General features: G+C 56.1%; 1 protein-coding gene across 1 annotated transcript; it reads right to left on the reverse strand.

Annotated features, from left to right (window-relative positions):
* Positions 1-1679: 1679 nt before the first annotated feature.
* LOC129204061 (L-gulonolactone oxidase-like) lies at positions 1680-19319 on the reverse strand. The gene is made up of 12 exons (XM_054819324.1): positions 19164-19319; positions 17301-17402; positions 16611-16736; positions 15327-15421; positions 14103-14193; positions 13226-13411; positions 5110-5217; positions 4614-4690; positions 3594-3743; positions 3032-3196; positions 2451-2541; positions 1680-2121 (listed from the first exon to the last, which is right to left on the reverse strand). The coding sequence occupies exons 1-12, from the start codon at positions 19164-19166 to the stop codon at positions 1993-1995; spliced, it is 1323 nt and encodes a 440-aa protein (XP_054675299.1). The 5' UTR covers positions 19167-19319; the 3' UTR covers positions 1680-1992.
* Positions 19320-20414: the final 1095 nt, after the last annotated feature.

The raw sequence follows: 20414 nt of genomic DNA on the forward strand, positions 1-20414 counted from the left end.
CCCCATTTTTCCATTTCCCGTCTGCTATGTAAACCTCAAGCTGTCTGAAGCATGAACTATCTCTGGTTTTACATCATTGTTGACTTGGTGCTAAGAATGGGAACGTATGTGGGCGGACAGCTATGGTCTGAGGTTCTGCTGCCTGAGCGGACCATGAGAAACTGCTGGGTATGGCAGGAGAAACTGCTGAACATAACAAATATGAGGATGAGAAGGTGACCAAAGTTACAGAGCACCCTAAAATTTCATTGTGTGGTTGAGAGGGACAATCAAACTTCACCGGGAACCCCAAGGGAGTCTTGGGAACCATTGGTAGAGCAGGGTCTTGCAAGGCGGCAGTGACTGGGTACCCATATCACTGTACAAGGCCAAGATATCGTAGGTAAAGGTACCATAAATACCAGGTTTGGGTATGAATGTAGCAAATCTTCCCAAAATTTACAGTCAATAAATACAGTGTTAATTAATTAATTAATCAGGCTAAAATTAGACAGCATGTCTTTTAGACTGATACCTATAAAGTGGAGGTTTCCACTTTTCAGGGACAGAAATGTGTTTGGGCTGGTGCTCAGACTCTGTTTGATTTAGGGTTCCATGCACTGCCTTGCTTTGCTAACCACTGTACCTCTGAAGAAGAGCCCAAGCACTGATAAAAAGCACGCTTTGCTAACGAGTAGCCTTGAAGGAGAGCTGGAAAACTGATCAAAAGGAACCATCCTGCCCCAGAAGGCGCCCAGGGCTGGGGGATGGCCAGAGAGGCCCCAAGTCAACAAGAGTCGGCAGGAACTGGGGAAGGGAAAGGCGGCTGGGGGAGTGCGCGACCACCCACCCAATTAAAGGACTGTGCAAATTACCCCCCCACACACCCTCACGGAGCGTGTGTGCTAATTTAAATGTGCTTGACCAATAGTAGATGATGCAGTAATTACTAACCAATTAGCGTAAATTTAGGTGGGTTTTTCTAATCCCGCCTAAATTCCCTTCCTAAGCCCAGTGAGTGGGCTGGGGTCGAACCAACCGACGCCACAAATTTTGGGATTAAGTGTCATGCTCCCGTCCTGTAAAATCTTGCGCTCGCTTCCTACACGAAGGGCAGGGAGGCTGCATGGTGCTTTGATGGTGTCTATCTAAAAGCATCCTCAACCTGCTGGCCATCTGTCCTGGCCATCCTGGGGAATCCTGCAACTCCTCTCGAGAAACCCATGTCCCCTTCCTCATCTCTTGGGGACACAAGTGTGGCTGGGACCAGCACTGGTCAGGTTGGTCTAGCAGGGATGGTTTCTAGGAGAGGAGGGACAGGAGCATGGGCATCACCCCACTGGATCCTGAGGAGCATCTCCCATGGGTTTTGGCAGAGTGGGGCAGCTGGAGTCCCACCTGGGAGAGGGCACAGCCCATCTGCCCATGCATGGCCTCCTTTACACCAACACGAGCCAGGCTGGGGTGGAACTGGCAGGCAGCCTCTTCCTCCCAAAATCTTCCGGCGTGTCTCTGCGAGGGAAGATGTCCTGAGCTCCAGGATCTGGATGGCACCAGCCCCAGGCTGTGCAACGTCTCCATGCCCAGCCCTGACTCCAGCAGTGGGGCTGTACAGGGACACCAAGCCCCTTCCCTGGTCCCCAGGGCTGGACATCTCCATCAGACACATGCCCAGGCTGAAAGCACAGGCTCAGACAAGGTCTGCTTGAAGAAAGGTCTTTATTGAGATGTTGGCTTGGACAGGAGGCACTTGGGGCTGTACAGGTTTTGGGGTGACATGGTACCCCCAAGCTGCTGGTTTCCAGGGGAGATTTCCAGGCAGAGCCTTGTTAACATCAAGATCAGAGCAAGCCCCTGCCCGTGGGGCCAGCCCTTGCTGCCTGCTGTCACGACATGAGGGCAGAGCTGGGAGTGCAGCACCTTGGGACCATGGAGGACCACCATGAGCTTTGGGGTGTCCCGAGAACTGGGGCCGATGGCTGATTTTTCCTCCATCCCCTCACATCGCCCCCATCAGTAAAACACCTTTTCCAGGTAGGTGTTCAGGAACATCCCTGTGGGGTCCAGCTTCTCCCGAACCGAGCAGAATTTGGGGAAGGCTGGGTACATCTTCTCAAAGTCCTTCCTGGTGCAGCTGTGGGCCTGCAAGGAGAGAAAGTGTCCCGGGGGGCTGCCCATCACTGGGGAACGTGTCGCTGGCCCTCGATGCCCCCCACCACGTGCTGTGGGAAGCCCCTGAAGAAGTGGTGGGCCCTCCATCGCCTTATCTATGTACCCAGGTTAGGTAGCAAACAGGGGAATGCCATCTCCTCAAGGCACCCATCTCCTTCTGGGACCAGCCCGATGTGGAGGCCCTTCTCTATTCTTCTCTTCACTGCAAACCCCCACTTCCAAAAGGAGCTGCGAGGGAGAAGGTGACAGGACCCCTTTCTGCAGACCCTTTCCTCCCAGAGGAGTAGGACCGTTGGTACCTTTGCCCAGTGTGGTCTGCCACCGTGCTTCTTCATGATGCCCTCGTAGGTCAGCCAGTAGTTGAGGCGGGGGACGTTCTTCCCGTAGGGCCTGGGGGAGGGTTGGACAGGGAGGGCATTAGCAGGGGCTGTGGGGGGATTTGCACACCCAGGAAGCCTCCTCAAGAAACCCCCACCTGAGGAGAAGGGCAACCCTAGGGACCCATCATGGGCTTTTTGACCAGCACTGGGTGATGGTAACCCTCTGGGAGCCAACATGCCACCAGCACTTGGCCAGCGGACCCTGACGTAGGACAACATTCTCAAGAAACAGGGCTGGGTGGCTCTAGGTGCCAAGGTGCTCCAAGGCCACCCCATCCCTTCTGGCTTGGTGCCTGCGAATGTCTTGAGTGGGTTGAGCGGGCAAAGATGCAGGAGGTCATTTGATCCAGCTCTCCAGTGCCAGGTGAGAGCTGGTGTTGGTGTGTTTGAGTTGTGCGTTTGCTGCTGCCGGGTCTCTGGGCATGGCTCTCGGTGCACCAACACACTGACCCGGGGAGAAGGAGGAGCAGGAGAGGAGTGAGACAGGGACCATGGTTCACCTGTACATGATGATGTTCATGTAGCAGCTGTCCCGTTGGAAGCAAGGACTCAGCCAGATCTCGTCACCCCGAGCGAAGCGCACCTCCACGGGGTAGTGAGCCACCATCTTGGGGTTGTTCTCCAAGGCGGTTTTCAGCTCCAGCAAGGCTTCCTTCGTCTTCTCACTGCCCAGGGGAAGCCCCCAGCCCCGGTTAATGCCAGCATGGGCACAACCAGCTCCCTTCAGGTTTGAACCCCCTGCCCCACCGCTCCACCTCTGGCCCCATGCTAATTGAGGGAATGGCTTGGCATGTCCCAGCACATCCCTCCCGGTCCTTTGGGCTCCCAGAGCCCCAAGACATGGTGTGGTGTGGATTTGGTACCCCGGGACAGGGGTGCAGAAGGGTCCCCATGCTAAGCTTGCAGGTAGGAATGGTGCCTCCTAGCAAGGTCCCTTTCTCGGTGGCTTTGCTCCTGCTCCAGGCAGCCTGGGCTGGGGCAGGGCACAGGCAGGGGATGGCATGTGGTTTGGGCACTGAGCCCGGCTGGGGATGGACAGGGAGGGTCTGCAGAGCCATTTACATGGGGATGGCCCAGTCCTGAACGTGCTGCTTGAAACGACACTCATAGTTGAAGATCTTGTAGCTGATGGCAATGTTCTCCACCCGGGAGCTGAAGAGGAGCCAGAAGAAGAAGCGGTTGATCCAGCACACCAAGCTGGGCACGAAGGTGCTGCAGGGGAGAGAGCAGGAGGTGAGATCTGACCCCAGAGCTGGTGGACGGGGACTTGGCAAGGGCAGGCTGTGAGCTGTGATGCCACAAGCCACGGCCTGGAGATGCAGGGCAAGAGGATGCCCCTCAAAGAGCTGCGGGCAAAGCTGCAGCCTCCCCGCCCCATGCTGGAGCCTGTGGGGACCTGCAGCCCTGCCAGGAGCTCGTCTGTGCTCACCCCACCTGGTCTTGGACCTTGCACCCTTGCCCTCAGCCCCCTCCTCCTCCTCTTGCTGCAAGCTAGGAAAGGCATGCTGTCATCACCTTCCGTCCCCCGCGAGACCTCAGTGCCTCCCAGGCTGTGCACTGGGGGACTGAGACCTACTGGGGACAGGGTGGAGTGACAGGGTGGACCCCTCAGCAGAGTCCTGAGTGGCCACAGTCCCTCTTCTCCCTCTTCATGGAGTCCAGCCCAGCTCTCCTGTGCCACCAGGGTCCTGCTTCCCAGCCTCCATGACCTGGTTGGATCTCCTCTCTCCACCCTGCTGCTCAGGACATGCTCACAACCAACGCTGTTCCCCAAAAAGCTCCTTCGCTGCTGCAAACCCTCACCGCTGCTCCATCATCTCTGTGCACACGAGAGGGCAGTGCAGCCCCAGACATCAATCTCAACGCAACTCTGCTCCTCCTGCGCAGGAGCTTGCTTGGAGGAGAAGGAGGGATGGAGGAGCTCTGGGTCACAGTCCTCCCTTGCCATCTTCCCTGGGACTCCCAGGAAAGCAGCACAAGTTTCAATGTAGAGATGCAGAGAAGAGATCTGGGTGAGGCCAGCCCTGGACAAACCCAACCCACCCTACTTGTCCCCAGCCGCTGCCCAGAGCGTGCCTTTACCTGATCCAGAGCAGAAACTCCAGCAAATAGTAGCCAACAGCATAATCCCACAGCCAGCTGGCAGAGGAAGAGGGGGGCTGCAAAGCCAAGCAGAGGAAGATGATGGTCATTAGGGACTAGCAGGGTTTGCGGCTTTCTTACCAGCAGGTATGAAGGTGGGAGCACATGCCTGGATCAGGACCAAGCTGGGAGCAGGGGTTTGGAGAAGGGCACCCCAGGACTCCCCAGATCTCTCTCCCATGATGAAACAGGGCCAAATCCAGACCCAGGAAGAGACCGGGCTTTGTCATGAAGATGCTGACATCTTGGACAGCCCTGGCTGCATCTGTGTCCCAGGACTCCCCTGACTGCAGAGCATGGGCAGAGTCCAGCCCAGCCCCAAAATGCTGTTCCCTGATCAGACCCCCAGCAGCCCTTGCATTGCAAGCCCACCCTAAAACACCAGCACCCAGTTTTGTGCCTTCTCCCTTCCCGCATGGAGTCTGGTGGGACCTGCCTTGTTGGTGGGATCCTGGTAGATGACACTGACGTTCTCGCTGTGAGGGAACCACAGGAATCGGAAGTATTGGGATCTCTTCAGGTGGTCATCAAGATGATCGAGGACCTGCAACAACCAGAGAAATGGGGGCTGGTTGGTGACTGTGTGTGTCCCCCTGCCCCGGTGGGGCAGGGATTCTGGGAGCAGGGCTTGGAGGCACCTTGGAGGACTCCCAGGAATGCTGGGGAAGGTCCAAGGAGTCTGTCTGCAGAGTCTTGGCAAGCCTTGGATTGGAGGGGGGTCAATACCGCCCAGCCAAGCACAAAGGAGCTAACAGAGACCACGGAACCAATATCTGGGGAAGGGAACCAAGATTGCCCATCATCTCCTCTGCCTCAGCCACAACAGAGCCCCCCAGTCCTGCAGATGCTGCTGGGGCTGCATCTGGCACACAGCCGAGCTCAGACCCCACGTCCTCCTGCAATCACACCTCTGGAGCCCCCAAACTGCTCCACCAGGCATTCCCAGACACAAGGCAGCGCAGCCAGGCAGGGCTGGAGGGGGCCCCTCCAGCCATCAGCCATACAGTGGGGCATGCTGGGGACTACCAAAATCCACCTCCCGGTCCAGCGTCAGGGATGCCCTCTCCGGTTTTCACACCTTGGCAGCACATCCCTTTGCAGCTCTGGAACCTCGGGGCAGCGGGAGATGGAGCCAGGATGCAACGGGACATGGAGTCGGGATACAACAGGGGATGGAGCCGGGATGCGCTACACGACCCTGTCCCAGAGACATCCCCTGCTTCAACTGCAGAATTGCCAAATTATTCATAAAGACACAAAAAAGAGCTTTAAGAAAGGCAGCTCCCTGGGATGAGCTGCCTGCCAGCAGCCGAGGACAGCGAGGCACAGGGAGTCTGAGCGGGCAGGGGACAGGCAGGACCATGCAGGTGATGGGGCTCGAGGGGGTGACCGCATCCCCAGGACATGCTCAGCCTGTTCCCAGAGCCACCAGGGTCTTGTCTCAGGGGAGGAAACCCCGCTGCCTGACACAGTAGCACCCACAGAAATGAGAAGATGCTTCAGCCCTCATCCCTGTGTGTGCATGGGTAGAGGGACCCTGCGCTCATCCCCTGCACGGTGCTATTTTGGCCAGGCCACCCTCTCTCCCTCTTGCAAACAGCCTCTCCAACCACCCCCTGCTCCTCCTGCAGAGATCTCCCATAGAATTGCAAAAAAGGCTTAAAACCCCAGCAGCTTTGCTTCAAGGAGTTTGCTTGACCCAGGAGAAGGTGCAATGACCCATGGATATAACCCCAGGAAGGTCATGGCAACCTTGGCTGTGGAGCTGCTCCTTTCCAACTGGGTCATCTGAATTATTTGTCTTAATGAGCTATTAATCACCAGGCTGGGCTGTTTTAGCACCAAGCATCTTGCTGTGACCCCACCATAAGGTGAGGGTCTTGGTGGGGTCGCACTGCCGTAACACCGTGGTCCTGTTAAAGCAGGGAGGTTGGGAAGACAAATAGCATATTCCTGCAAGGGGTGAGAATTAACACTAATGCTGTTGTCTTCATCTTCACATTTGCAGCTCCCAAAAAGCCACAAAATCTCTCTAAGATGTTCCCCAAACAACCGATTTTCTGGCCAGAGCAGTTGTTAGGTTGAAAACAGTTAATGCTTGTGCAAGTAGAAGCAGGGCAAAAGCCACAACCCCACGTTTTCCCAGGTTTGGTTTAGGAACAAATACATCAAGGAGCTAAAACGAGCGGGGAAAAGAAGGATGCAGCTTTCCCAAGGTGATCCTGCCAACATCTGTTTGTCTTCCAGCCGCGGCGTTTGAGCGCAGAAGGAAATTGCTAGTGGGGCCGACCTTTTCAATGTGCGCTTTTGATCCCTGTGATAGAGGAATGTCGGTCTGAAGAAAATAAACCCGGGACTTTGTAGGATAATTACAGCGCAGTGGGCAAGAGCTGAAGGCAGCGAGCGAGCCGGCTTCGGGAGTCCTTGGGGACGTTGTCTGCTGGCTGAGCGCTGGAGTCGGAGGCAGAGGTTGGGCGGTGGAAGTCTTGTTGCTGTAACGTGGCCAACGCACGCAACAGAGATGACCCTGGAGCACGCAGAAACCCGGGGGATTTTGCTCGTCTTTGCTTCCCTCCCAGGAGCCCAGAACAAATCCCTTAGCTTCATAAAGGCCGGGTCAAAAGGAGCCGCTTGCTTTCTTGCTTGCAAACACCCTCGAGAGCTCACTGAGCTGAGGGCCAGGCACCCCGCCTGCTGCAACGCGGGTTTGGTTGCTCCAGATGGTCCTCGGGGAAAGGACAAGGATGGGACAAGCAGCAGATGTGGCCAAGGTGCTGTGGAAGACGAAGCACAGGGAGTCACTAGCACATGTCCCGTAGGTCCATCAGAGCAATGAAGAGGAGCCAAGGAGCATGGAGAGCTCAAATTTTGGGAGAGGAGATAGATGCTCAGCCTCCCCTCTTGCCTGCGTGCTGCCCGTGCCTGCCGGGGTCCCACCACATCAGGGGACGATGTCTGAGCACCCGTTGGAAGAGCCGCTTCAGTGCGCTGAGGCCAAAAACAACATTTCTGGCTAGGAGGGAGGAGGTCAGGCCCAGGACGGGTGAGGGGGTTTAGGCACTGGGTGGTCTTGGAGGAGTTGGGCTTGAGGGATCCATCCCAGGCGCGTGGGACATGCCCCACAGGGTTAGGTGCAGGTTAGGGTTAGGGCTTGGCTTAGGAAGTGGTGGGCTCAGACCGAATGAAGTTCTTCACCCAACAGATCACTAAGCTGTGCAAGTCTGCAGGTGGTTAAAAGCTTGCATGGGTTCAGAAGTAGATCAGAGACCTTCCTGGAAGAGAAACTCATTGCCTCATCACGTATATACAAACCACCTCCAGCTCAGGAAGCTCCAAAACTGCAAAGATCAGGGGAAGAAGTATCGTATCCCAGTCTGCCCCATCCTCCTCCTCCTCACCAGCCCCTCAGCGGGTCTGGGGCAAGGGGAAGCTGACTCCATCCCCACCACCATCCAGGGATGCTCTGCAGGGCTCTCTGGTGACCTCAGCTGTGCAACGAACCCTCTCGGTCCCGCGCCTTGCTCCTGGTCACCGTCAGCAGCTACAGCGGCTGAGTTTATCCCAGCGATAAAGATAATCACGAGGCCAGCAAAGAAAGCATGCAGATCTTATATAACCACAAATCCAAGCCTGGCTCCTCTGACACATATATTATTTGCAATGTCTTAGATAACTCAGGCTTAAATATTTCAAGCAACCTGCTCCCTTGCCATTATTCTCTTCCGCCTCGCTGGGCCTCTCGACATGAAAGCTGGAGATCTGGAAGCAGGCGAGGAACAGCGATGAGCGAGAATTGATAATGGCATTAATATTTATAGAGTGCATGCTCGTTTCACCCTCCTAACAGCCCCGAGGGACGGGGAAAGATGGGCTGAGCTGTGCAGGATGCATAGCGCGGGCAGATGATGCTGAGCAGGGTAAAGCTCAGCCTAAGCTACTTGCCCTGCTCAGGACGGCAGGCTTATCCTGCACGTGAGCTTAAATTTCCTATCTAAAAGGCAGATTAGGAGGTGTAAAACAACTCAGCCTGGCAATTTGGCTGCGGAAGGTGCTAGAGGATGCAGTGAAGGTCCGAGCAGTCTGGCAGGGTGGGGTGAGGACCAAGACGTAAGGAGCTGGCGGGCCCCTTTAAACGCATTTAAACATTTTTAAATGCATTTAAAGCGGGGAACTCCCTGCTGCAGGACACCGGGGAAGTCGCAGCTCAGGAAGCAAACAGGCAGTTCACGGGCAAAAGATACTCCTGAGCCGTTGCACACGAACGCATCACCTCTGAAGCTGGGAACACCGGTCCGTGCAGGCTGGAGAAATATCTTGGCTGCTTTCCCTTATTCCTCTGTTTCCCCTTCCCACCTCCCAGGAAAAATAAGACCCTGAAGCACTCCAGCTCTCCGCTGCTCCGGTGCAGCTGCTCTTAGGGGGGTGAGAGCGGGCAGGCAGACACGCTAAGGCACTTGGGTGAGGTGCGTGGACCTCTCTGTCCGCCCCCCTGGCCAGCCCAGCTGCCTGTGGCACAGCATGGGTTGCTTTGGACCAGGGCTTACGAAGAAGGTACCGCAAAAATGCCTGAAATTCGCATTCGTGGTGGTGTTCGAGCCGCCCCAACGGGACACTGAATAATTCAGTCCTTAAAAAATTAAGGATGGTGTTTCTCAGAGCTTTACTAGTGCTGCAGCTCTGATCAATCCTGCAACAAATTTTGCTGCTTTTGTCCAAGAACTATTTATTTTTCATGAGCCCAACTTCACAAAGGCTTGTGCTGTCATTAGCCGGGGCTGGAACTGGACCTGTGAGACCCAAATGAGACAACGGATGAGGATGCTGCTGAGAGGATGCATCAGTGGGGTTGTCAGACCATGGGAGGACTAAGATGATCCGTGGTTGAAGCAGATCCAAGCTCCTGGAGAGGTTCCTTTTCACTACCGATGATTTCTTCCTCCTGACTTTGTGCCTCAGTTTCCCCATCCAGAAATCTAACGCCTTCCAATGAACGCAGTGAGTCCACACAGCGTTTAGAAGGCCACCAGGCCTTTCAACTTGCAGGTGGCCCCTTCTCTGTAGGCTTTTGCCTGTGCAACGCTGCAGCCTCCAGCGATGATCTGGTGCCAGAGACCTGGGACAAGCTAGATGATTGCTCAGCTTGAGGCAGTAGGTCCCATCCTGATATGGTGGCATTGCCAGGCTGTCCCAGCTGTGGAGGGGCTGAGCATCAGATGGAACAGCTCGCTCCATCCAACTTCTCAGCACCGTGAGGGTGGGAGGGCTCCAAGGAAATGCACGCAGCAGTTAAAAGGAGTTTATATAACAGCAGAGACAGGGAACATCGGTTTTGATGTGTTCCCAGGAGAAAGAATTCCTTCAAATCGCTCTGTAGAAATGCCCACTGGGCCTTCAAAAAGCTTTCTGAGGGAACCGGATCACACCCACCGTTGGCCACAGAGCCACGTGGAGACCCAAGCTCGTAAAGCCCGGGAGATACACTGCCCCAAAAAGGGGCATTTCATGCCTCTTTCGGGGGAAATCAGCTGGTTTCAGGCTGGTTCCTGCTGGGGATGGAAAGCTCGGCTGGAGGTAACCCCTCTCCAGCTCTGAGCATCTCTGTACCAGCGTCCCAGGACACTGTCCCCAGTGCCTCAGCCCTGTACTGAACAGGGACCTAAACTTCTCACGCTCTCCATGGCCAACCAAGTGCCCTTTCATGGGCTACATGCAAGATGTGGTCTTCAGGAGGGACATGGACACGAGGAGGGGACAACAGGGAGAGGATGGATGGTGGGACAGCAGAACTTGCCAAGGAGGAGACAGCATGTGAAGCCTCCAGAGCCATGCAGGATCCTGATCTATGAGACAGCAGGTCAGAAACCCTCCTCAGGAAGCCACGTCTCCTGAGCATGTCCCAGATGGGACAACCACTGGCACCATCCACCTTAGCCTGGGTGAGCAGGACCTTTGGCAAGATGGAGACAGAGAAGGCCAGTAGCAACGTGACAATCGGTTAAAAGGGAGTTTTCCATCACACGACCCAAACGCAGCTCTGAGGTTGGATCCTGATACGGGATTTGTTCAGTCTGACCCTTGAAATGTGTCGCCCATCGCACTCCTCCTCGTCCCCAGCACGGTCTGTCCCAAGTCCAGCTCAAAGAGTTAAACCCGACCTTCACGCTGGGAGACGGAAAGCTCCATCCCAAAAAATACCCTGACCTCACGCAGAAGGAGGCACCAAGTTATTATCAAGAGCACAAGATGCTCATGGACTATTTTAAGTGACCCATCTGTCGCTGGAAAAAGCAAAGCTCTCCGTTAGCCGAGGAGCAGGAGGCAGCGAGATGGGAGACGACAGTTCCTCGGTGAGCACACGGTTCATGGGAGCAGCCGTGCCCTGCGGGATGCTGCTCCTCTCCTCCGGGACCCAGCTAGACGCTGCCTGCCTCCGGGGACGCTGGCTCAGCACAGGCACGGTCTTCTCCCTCTTCTTGCTCAGTCCAGGCAGCGCATGAGCTCATCAAACCAGCTCAGGATTTCCAGCAAGGGCAATTTTCTCCAGCTGGAACATTAAATCTGCATTAGGCTTAGTCATGCGTGCCTCGAGTTACCAGATCTCCGCTGACCTGCCGGCGCCTGCGAACACCGGGTTAAACGGAGCAGAGGCGTTGGCTGATCCATCTCCCGGTGATGTTTCCCACAGCCAGAAGCAAGTGCTGATGCCTGCAAGCTCCTTCATCATCTCTAACTCAATTGCTCTGGAGCCTCCGTGCTCACCCCACCGCGGCTCGGAGGCAGCCCAGGGAAGATGGAGCTGACGGCTATGGGCAAACCTCCATCCCTGCTCCGGTGGGACCGCCGGCGTTGCGCAGCTCAGGCGTGTGTCCAAGCCCCGGGGCAGCTCCCCACCACTGCGGCTGCCCTTCCCCTCACTTCTCCTTGCCTGCAGCGATGCTCAGGCATTGCTCCCGAGGTGGGGGCACAGTTTAAAACCCACAGGGATAGACCACAGCTGGAGGAGGGGATCTGATTTCTGTGCCCCCCAAGCTGAGTCAGGCAGGGGACGGTTGGTGCTGAGAAGTGAGGATGGTGCAGAGAGGCCAGGGCTGGGGACGTTGACAGGGGTCTCGTTGTCCAGGCTTTTCCCTAAAGAGGACAAGCACCTTGCCAGCCCTAAATCTAAAATGGAGGTGAAACCAAGAAGTGCAGGAGAAATGTTTTCACCCTCCTCTCCCCTGCCTCGGTCCCTGGCAGCTCCCGCCAGCCAGCTTGAGCCCAGCCAGGAGGTCTCTCCTGAGCAGGAGCCCTCTGCTCCCCTGGATCTCAGGTTTGCAACGTACCCCACGCCAACACATCCTCTCCGAACTGGGGGTCGTGCCCAGGAGAGCCGGCAGCAGCACGGTGGTCCCATCTCTGCTGCCAGGACCCAGAGGACATCTCTGAAGGACACAGCCCAGGGTCATTCTCCGCAGCCCAAGGTGAGCACAGAAAGCCTTTGCCAGGTTCCTGAGGACGCTGGAAGCCACCAGCCTTCTCCTGCAGCCGTGAGCCACCCCAGGGCTGCGCAGAGGTTGGTCAGGGACAGTAAAATCAAGTTTTTGAATCCCAAAAACCTGTATCAGTCTGGACCAGTTTTAAAAGAGGAGCCTGGGACCAGCCCAGGGCTGAGCATGGCAATGATGAAGGAGGTGAGGTTTCACGTCACCTTCACACCCCTGAGCTGCCCTGGGCCAGATGTGGAGCTGGGAATGGGCACAACTTCTCCCAGAGACCGTGGCCTTGCATTTCTCAAAACCCACCAAGAAATCAAGGACGGGGCTTTCATCCCTTTCCCCGTGCTCCCCCTCTCTGCCCAGCTCCCCCAGGCTGCACGCAGAGGGGTGGCTGCAGAGGGTCCCAGTGCGAGGTGCAGAGGTCCCACCTGAGGACTGAAGAACTCACGGCACTCACAGCACCGTCAGCTTCCCCACCCAGCCTCCTCCCAGATTTTGTGGCCAGCAAAGCTGCCAGAGCACGCTCAGCCCTCTGCTCCATGCAGCACCCCTGGGGAACGAAGCAAACGTCTTCCCACAGCACCAGGGGACTCAGCACCCCCGTTTCCCGCTGCCCCTCTGGCTCAGCTTGCAACCGTGAGAGGGACTGCACCCCCAAAGCCCTGCTTTGCTCCTGAACATCAGCTGCACGATGAGATGTACGTCTTGCTGAAGGTCCTGACCACCCACCTGCCCTGTGTGGCACAGAGGTGGCACTGCCGGGTGCCTCTCCTCCCCACCCCGCTACCTGCACCTCTCTGGTCCCAGAAGATCCTATCCCCACCCAAGGGAAGTTAAAAAAGTCATTTGCTAAGAAACATGGCTTTTCCTTCCTCTCTTTTGTCACTCTGGAGAAGTTTCCAGCTTAAAGGACACCGTGAAGCACGCCATGAAGATGCACAAGGAGTACAACCTACTCACACCCGTGGGATTTTCTACCAGAGCGTAACCACTTCCCAGTTGTCTTCTGACCGTGTCACCTCACCGAGAACTTTGCTTATCCCCAAGGAGGTTTTGAAAGCATCGCCCACAGCATACCTCGGTGAGAGTGGAGGGGAAGGCCACCTCGTGCAGGTGGAACTGGGGCACGCACTGGAAGGTCACCGTGAGCACGACGCCCAGGCAGCCAAGGTGCAGGCGGGCAGCCTGGAAGATGTCTGCATTGATGCACTCAGAGCACTCCAGGATGTCCCCTGAGGCTGTCAGCAATGTGAGTGCTACGACCTGTCGAGAGGGGAGCGAAGCATCAGCAAACGTTCAACGTGTCCCATCTCCATGCCAAGATCCTGCATCCACCACCAGGGAGAATCCCATACCGCAACCAGCATCACAGGGAGCTTTCTGGAGAGCTTGGGTCCACCAGCCGCTCTCCTGCCACCTTTGACATAGTGACATAAAAGGATCCTTCTCTCTCTGGGGGATGTTGGGAAAAGCCATCAAATAAAGAAGTAAGACTCCCCCAAATGATTTCACTTCTCCATAAGCATTGGTGGAACCTCCGTACAGGATCTGAGCTAGGAGTGAAGGATTTTCATAATTGTCTAGTTAAAAGTAGAGCTGGGTCCTGCAGAGATTTGGGTTTGGGGGGCTCCAATGCAAGAAGAACTGCTTTCCCTTTGGTACAGAGCTTATTCATTGGATTATAAGATCATAAAGCACAGGGACAGAGGAGTTTTGGGCTGGATCATGTTTTGGCTGGCAGATGAGGAGGTCCCAGTGTGCATGGGGGCCTTGGGGGACCCCCATAGCAGCCCCATCCCAGGGGAGCAGGACCCCTCCCGCTTGCTGAGTACAGTGTGCTCCATCCTTACCCCAGGGCTGCGCACACCAGAGCCAGACCAGATGACGGACCATCTCCCCTGAAGCCCTCAAGATGCCGATGTCCATGCATCGACATTCCCAACTTGTGTCTCACCTGGGTGGGGAGGATGCCGTGCTTGATCCCGGTGTTGTGTGTCCCCGTCCCGATCACACCGGCTGCTGCCACCTCAGAAACGGCTCCTAAGCTGGGGGCAGATGGAAGGGCTGGTGAGGACATGTGGGACATGGCGTGGGGCACAGCCCACCATGTGCAGACCCCATGTGCAGGTACAGAGTCCCCCAGGACGTGTCCCGTGCCCCAACGAGCAGGGTTTTCCACCCTTCAGCATGCCCAGGGTGGGTTTGTTGGCCACGTGTACACATCTCCATGGGACATATCTATCAGGATGCCACTATTGTCCATGGGGGAGGAAGAGGCAGCTGGCGAGCACAGATCACCATGGTCAACTCAGCTATGTCCCATCTCACCAGTGCCCATCTCTCCCCATCAGCCTGGAGGGACTCACTGGGGTGGAGACCTTATGCATTCAGAGCAAGGGGTGAGGAACCCGGGTTTACCCCAGAAACGTGACTATGGAGCAGGGCTGGAAGCAGCATCCACAAGCATAACGTCTGCAGACCAAGGTCTGTCCCTCCAACCATGGCCAAGGTGGGTATGTGGGGATGGTAGAAGGCTACAGCAAACTGTGGGCTGTTCCTGCCTTTCCCCCCAAATACTCCTCCAGCTTCCCACAGCTGGGGCGCAGAGACCTCCTGAACCAAACGTGCTTTCTATGGCCATTGCAAGTCTCAATGGATTCCTCCTCCATGAAGGAGTCCTGCTCACCCCATCCACACCATTGGCCATCTGGTCAGGTGGGACTTATTTCTCTGAACCCTCACCCCAGCCCTGGCCAAACTGATCACTTGTATTGACTGAGGAACACAGATATCGAGCCAGCCTGTAATTAAAAAGCGATTTCTTCCCTGAGGTCAGCAAATGAAAGAGATTGAGTGTGAGAAACGCTCTCCATGACCGTTTCCTTTGCAAACCCTATCTGAATGAGGCTGCCTCCAAGCCCTTGGCAAGACACCCGCTGCAAGCTCCCCTTGTCCAACCTCCTGCTCCGAGGCAGGATCAGCTACTCCATCATGGAGGGGGTTGACCTGTGGTCTGCAGGACCCTGGTGGAAGACCAGATGCTGAAGTAAACACCCTTATTCTGCAGTAAAAGCTCTTCAAACATCCCCATTTTGCCATGTCCCAGCACTTGATCTGGGGCAAGGATGGACACATGGGAGGACACCCAGGGATGGCCCCGTGCATGTGTCCCACTCACTTGGCCAGGGCCAGCCCGTGCTTGCTCAGCTCGACGTTCAGATCCGAGAGGAAAATCCCACCTTCCACCGTCACTTGCTGTTTCTCCTTGTCCACCTGCAAAGGATGGGATGGAAGAGGGGAAGGTCACAGAGCTTGGAGGAGAAAGACCCCATGGAAAACACCTCTGCTCTTACCGATGCTGTTGATAATGTCCATACAGGAGAGCCACCCACCACAAAGGCCTTGCCCCATCCTGAGCTGCCGCCTCTCTCAGACCTTCACCCAACCCAAACCTCATCCAACCCAATGGTGCCACTGGGTCCTGTCCCTGGTCCAGCCCCTGCTCCCCTCTGCTCTCCCCAGTCTCAGGGGTGTGTAACCTCTCCCATAACTTCTCTGAGGTGTTGGTCAACGCAAGGTAGAAGACACCCCCCAAGCAAAGCTCTGCCTTCAGCAAACCTCTCTGCTCTGCCCTCCTGCCCTTGCTCAGCCATCTCCTGGTGGAAGGACAGCTTATTACCATTAGGAGCTACTAATCCCGCTTCTGATAGACAGAGCTGCCAGGGAGGGAGCCATTCCTTAATTAATTATTGCTGTTAATTACCAGTAACAATCCAGCTCTCAGAATACGCTGCTACAGTCAGGATTTTTCACCTTCAGCTGCGCACGTGCATGCAGACAGACAGACACGCGCACAAACGCAAAGGTCTGGATGCAAAGCAAAGCGCAGGACAACCTCTCCCTCTCGGCAGCTCCCATTCTCCCAAAGTTGTTCGGGATACGATGCACGGGCAACCAGCAAGAGCTGTTTCCTTCACAGCACCATCAAACGGAGCGATCTCCCTCGCTGCCACGGGGACGTTTCCCACGGACCACGAACATCCAGCCGGGTCTTTGCCAGGCTGCTGTGCCTGAGGCACCTTGCGAGCTCGCATCAAGCGAGCCCTGAAAGGTGATCCTGCCAGGTACCTCCTCCCCATCCAGCAGACCCTGCTCTGGTGAGGACAACGTGCCCAGGGTAAGCCCTCGCTGAACGCACACCGGGAAGACATCACTTCTTTGCATTTTCACAGCTGCTCCATATGCTTCCGATGGACAAGAAATGCACATTCCCCTGTCTCACAGCAGCATTTCAAGACCTGATTTGGGAAAACTCCTGGCTGTGAGGAGAGGAAAACCTGTCCATCCTTTCATCTCTCACCTGGGTATGGCAGTGTTGATCTCCCTGCCCTCGGTAGCTGCACAAACGGGGGTGCCACCACGTTTCAGGGCCACCACGCTACCTCCCAGAAGCAGGTCTCACCTTGAGGACCCTGTTCATCTTCCCCATCTGGATCATGAAGTCATCGGTGCAGGCAATGTCCGAAGGAGAGTGGCCGCCCCCCACCACCTTCACCCTCTTGTCCCTCTGCCTGGCCATATCCAGGATCTGCAGAGACAACAGGCAGCCTTGAGCATCCAACAGCTCCCTCTAAGCTGTGTGCCAGAGGCACGGCGAGACTTCCCAAGCTAAAATCTCACCCATCATTGACACCACCTTCACTTAGGTAACTCACCATCTGGGGTTAAAACCACCCCTGGAGCCCAGACACCTCCTAACGCAGCGCTTGGGATCACCCCAAAAGAGATGATGCCCACCTGAGACACCCTAAAGTGACAGAGGCATTCCTGGGGTGACAGAAGTGACAGAAGACTCCCACCCCAGCTGGGGCAGGCAGGGGATCTCAGGAGGATGCCAGATGCTGATGCCCAAGGAACAGAGTCCAGCTGGGGCCAGGCATGCTGGTTTTCTGCACCTTTTAGGTGTTTTGACACATCTGCTGGAGAACTTGTGCAGTTGGGTAGGGTGGGCCATCTCCTGCGGCTGAGGGAAGGACTCATGCTGTCACCATCTGTCACCTCTCTGACTGAACATGACAGAGCATCGCAGCCCTTCCTGGCCTTTCCTCCTCTTCATTTCTAACGAGTTGTCTCCTGGAAGCACCGTCCTTACCTCCCGGATCTCCTCCACCGAGGTGGGCTGGAAGCACAGCTCTGGAGAGGAGCCATAGGTCTTGGCCCAGTTCTGGAACTTGACTCCTCCTTGGCCGTGAACCTGGAACAGAACCAAGAGCTGAAGCAGAAGAAAGCAAGCGCCTCCTCTGCTTTTCCACACAGCCCATTCTTCGTCTGCCAAGACCACTGTACCAGAGCCAGGTTTCCAAAAGAATTAATTATTTACGGACACAGAGGTTCTTCTCAACGCTTTGAGTTTCTAGAACCAAGATGTCTCCATGTGAGCAAGTCAGCCCGGGCTCCCTTTGCAGTCAATGCGGAGAAGTGGGAAGATGTCCTGGTGTGTCTGAGACGGCTCCCTTGAGCACAGCACATCCCTTCCTCCTACAGCATGATGTGTGCTGGGGTCCTCTTGGTTTCCATGGTCTCTCCTGTTCTGATCTCCTCTCAGACCTGGTCCCAGCACCCATACGTACCTTGTGACCTCATGTCCCAGTGTCCCCAGATAACAGGCTGACTGGGACCAGGTTGGGACCTCCCTCCAACCTCAGCCATCCACCCTGAGACACTGTGCCCAACCCCATCCCATCTTCAGGCAGGGGTTAACGCAAGGCAGCGTGTCCTCAGGGTGGCTTGGATGGGTCCTGGCTGGGTGGGACAGTTTCTCCCCAGCCCTGGTCAGCCCGGCTGGGGCTTGGTCAAGAAAGGACCTGGGGTGGGGTTGGGCACCAAGCGCCAGAGAAGATGGTGAATCCCTCTGCCCCATGCAGGACTGGATCCAATGCCCTGCCCCACCAACACAACGCGTGTCCCACCTTGGCTGCAGGGGATGATTTATTCCTGACGTCTCCTTCCTCCCCTTCCCTTCAGCCTCCTCTCCATCAGCAAACCCTCCACCTTCCCCCCCCCAGGCTCCTCCTCTGCCCTCCCCTGATTTTCCTTCTCCCCCTCTCTGATGGCTTCAACTCCCATCCAAAGAGCAGACCCCAAAACCAGCCAAACTTCTCCAGGGGTGCAGGATGGGCTCTGCAAGGGTGTCTGCAGCATCCCCCCCCCCCCCCCGCCCCCGCCACCCCCTTCCCCCACCACCCCAGCCCCCTCAGGCTGCTTTTAGGGGCTGGCCAGGGCAGGGACACTGGATGGCCCATCACCCTGCCCAGGGAGGTGACACTGCCTGGAGCTAGGGCCATCAGGAAGCTATTGCAGATAGCCCAGATAGCGAGAGGGGGAGGTGGGGCTGGGGCTGCCCCGCAGCATCCCCCGTGCAAATTAAAACCCGGAGCCGGTCTGTGAGCCAGGGTACAGAGGGAGAGAGACAGAAGAGAAGAGAAGAGAAGAGAAGAGAAGGGAAGGGAAGGGAAGGGAAGGGAAGGGAAGGGAAGGGAAGGGAAGGGAAAGAAAAAAAGAAAAGAAAAGAAAAGAAAAGAAAAGAAAAGAAAAGAAAAGAAAAGAAAAGAAAAGAAAAGAAAAGAAAAGAAAAGAAAAGAAAAGAAAAGAAAAGAAAAGAAAAGAAAAGAAAAGAAAAGAAAAGAAAAGAAAAGAAAAGAAAAGAAAAGAAAAGAGAAAAGCCCCAAAAGAACAAAATTGAGGAAAGCGAAAACCCGTGGGGTAGAAACCACTCGTGTTCAGCAGCCTGATCTGATTTATCCAGGACCCTGGTGGCTTTGCTCCCCGTTCCCCTTTCCAAGACACCTTTCCTATTTCTCATCACGGCAGTGTTGGTTATTAAATCCGTATCAAAGGTGGTAATAAAACCCTATCGTCCCCACCAGCCCCGACCACGGCACGTGGCTCCACGCTGCCTGGACCACCCTTCCCACCCCAAAACCTGGGAAATTCCCCCCCTTTGACTTTTCCTTACCATCCCGCCGGCCTCTCCTGGAGATGCTGCTGGAGCGAGCGGGACTCTGGCTGCTCCGGCACTGGGAACGAGGGCCGATCCTGGCCGGACCAAGGCTGGAAGAGCTTGTTCCTGCCCTGAGGGTCAACAAGGAGCTTCTCTCCAGGCTGGAAGGATAATGAATAACAGCCCTTCCCTTGGGCTTTGCCTGATTCCCGGGGGGTGGGGGGGGAGGAGAGGGGCTGAGCCCTTCGCTCCCGGCTGGCAGAGCAGGATCTGGGTGCGGATTTGAACCTGGAGTCCTGCATCCTCCAGGGATGCTGCAAACTCTGACGGTTTTGGGTAAAAGATGCTCCAGAGGGTTCTGGGGAGAAGACGCTTTCTCTTTTGGGGGGTCTTTGCGCTGGAGTGGGTCCCCTGAACCTTCAGCCTTTGCATTGGGGGAAGGGGGCGAAGAGGGAAAAGGCCCTGCCAGGTTTGGGGGGGACCCTGCAGCGGGTGCATGGGGGGGCTTCAGGCACCACCCTGCATTGCACGTGGGAAAAAGGGCGCTGGGGGTCTTTGCTCCCTGTCTTGCAAGGAGGAGGATGCTCTATGCCTTGCACGCTTGCCTTGCACCCCAAACTCGCTCTGCCATCCCACCCGGAGCAGGGGGGGACAGGATCCGGCCGGGTAACGGGTCTCATCTGAAGGACGGGCGAGGAGCGGCGATTTGCAGGAGCTCTGCAGCGCTCCGTGGCTGCGCTTTGGTGATAAGCAAAACCTCCCCGGTCCCTCATTAAGGAGGATGATAACGATTTTTCTGAGCCAGCTAACTCGGGCAAGGTGACCTCCGGGAGCACCACTCCGAGCCCTGAGCAGGCAGGGAACCGCCGCTGCAGGCAGCTGCCTTCGCAGGACCGCGGGATGCTTGGAGAGCCAGCCTTTCCAGCACAATCACGAACCCGGGAGGGGGAAAATTGCTTCTTAATTACAGAGCAGGAGCCGTGCAGCCTGCGAAGCATCTCACAGCATCTCCAGCAGCTTTTTCCATGGGTCTTCACATCTACCTGCAAAGCTCCTTGACCTCCTGCCCATCCTGAAACCCTGCCGATGTTTTCCTGGCTGCAAAGCAGCAAATTAATGAATAATCCTCCGACACACCTTGGAGCCCAGATAGACGCCAAGGGGGGCAGCCGACGGGTCAGACACCTCCACGGCCGCCCAGCTAACAGCTCCGGGTCCAAGTATTGTGCAAAGGTCATCGAAAGCTCCAAAAAACACCCCCCCCCA

The sequence above is a fragment of the Grus americana genome, chromosome 3 (assembly GCF_028858705.1).
Source record: "Grus americana isolate bGruAme1 chromosome 3, bGruAme1.mat, whole genome shotgun sequence".
Classification (NCBI taxonomy): Eukaryota; Metazoa; Chordata; class Aves; order Gruiformes; family Gruidae; genus Grus; species Grus americana.

What these genes read in the sequence shown, in the direction of transcription:
- LOC129204061 (XM_054819324.1), bottom strand. An exon ending in CGGTGGAGGAGATCCGGGAG is followed by an intron (nt 16,737 to 17,300) that starts GTAAGGACGGTG and finishes TTGTCTCTGCAG; the next exon opens with ATCCTGGATATGGCCAGGCA. An exon ending in GAGTTTCTGCTCTGGATCAG is followed by an intron (nt 3,744 to 4,613) that starts GTAAAGGCACGC and finishes TCTCCCCTGCAG; the next exon opens with CACCTTCGTGCCCAGCTTGG.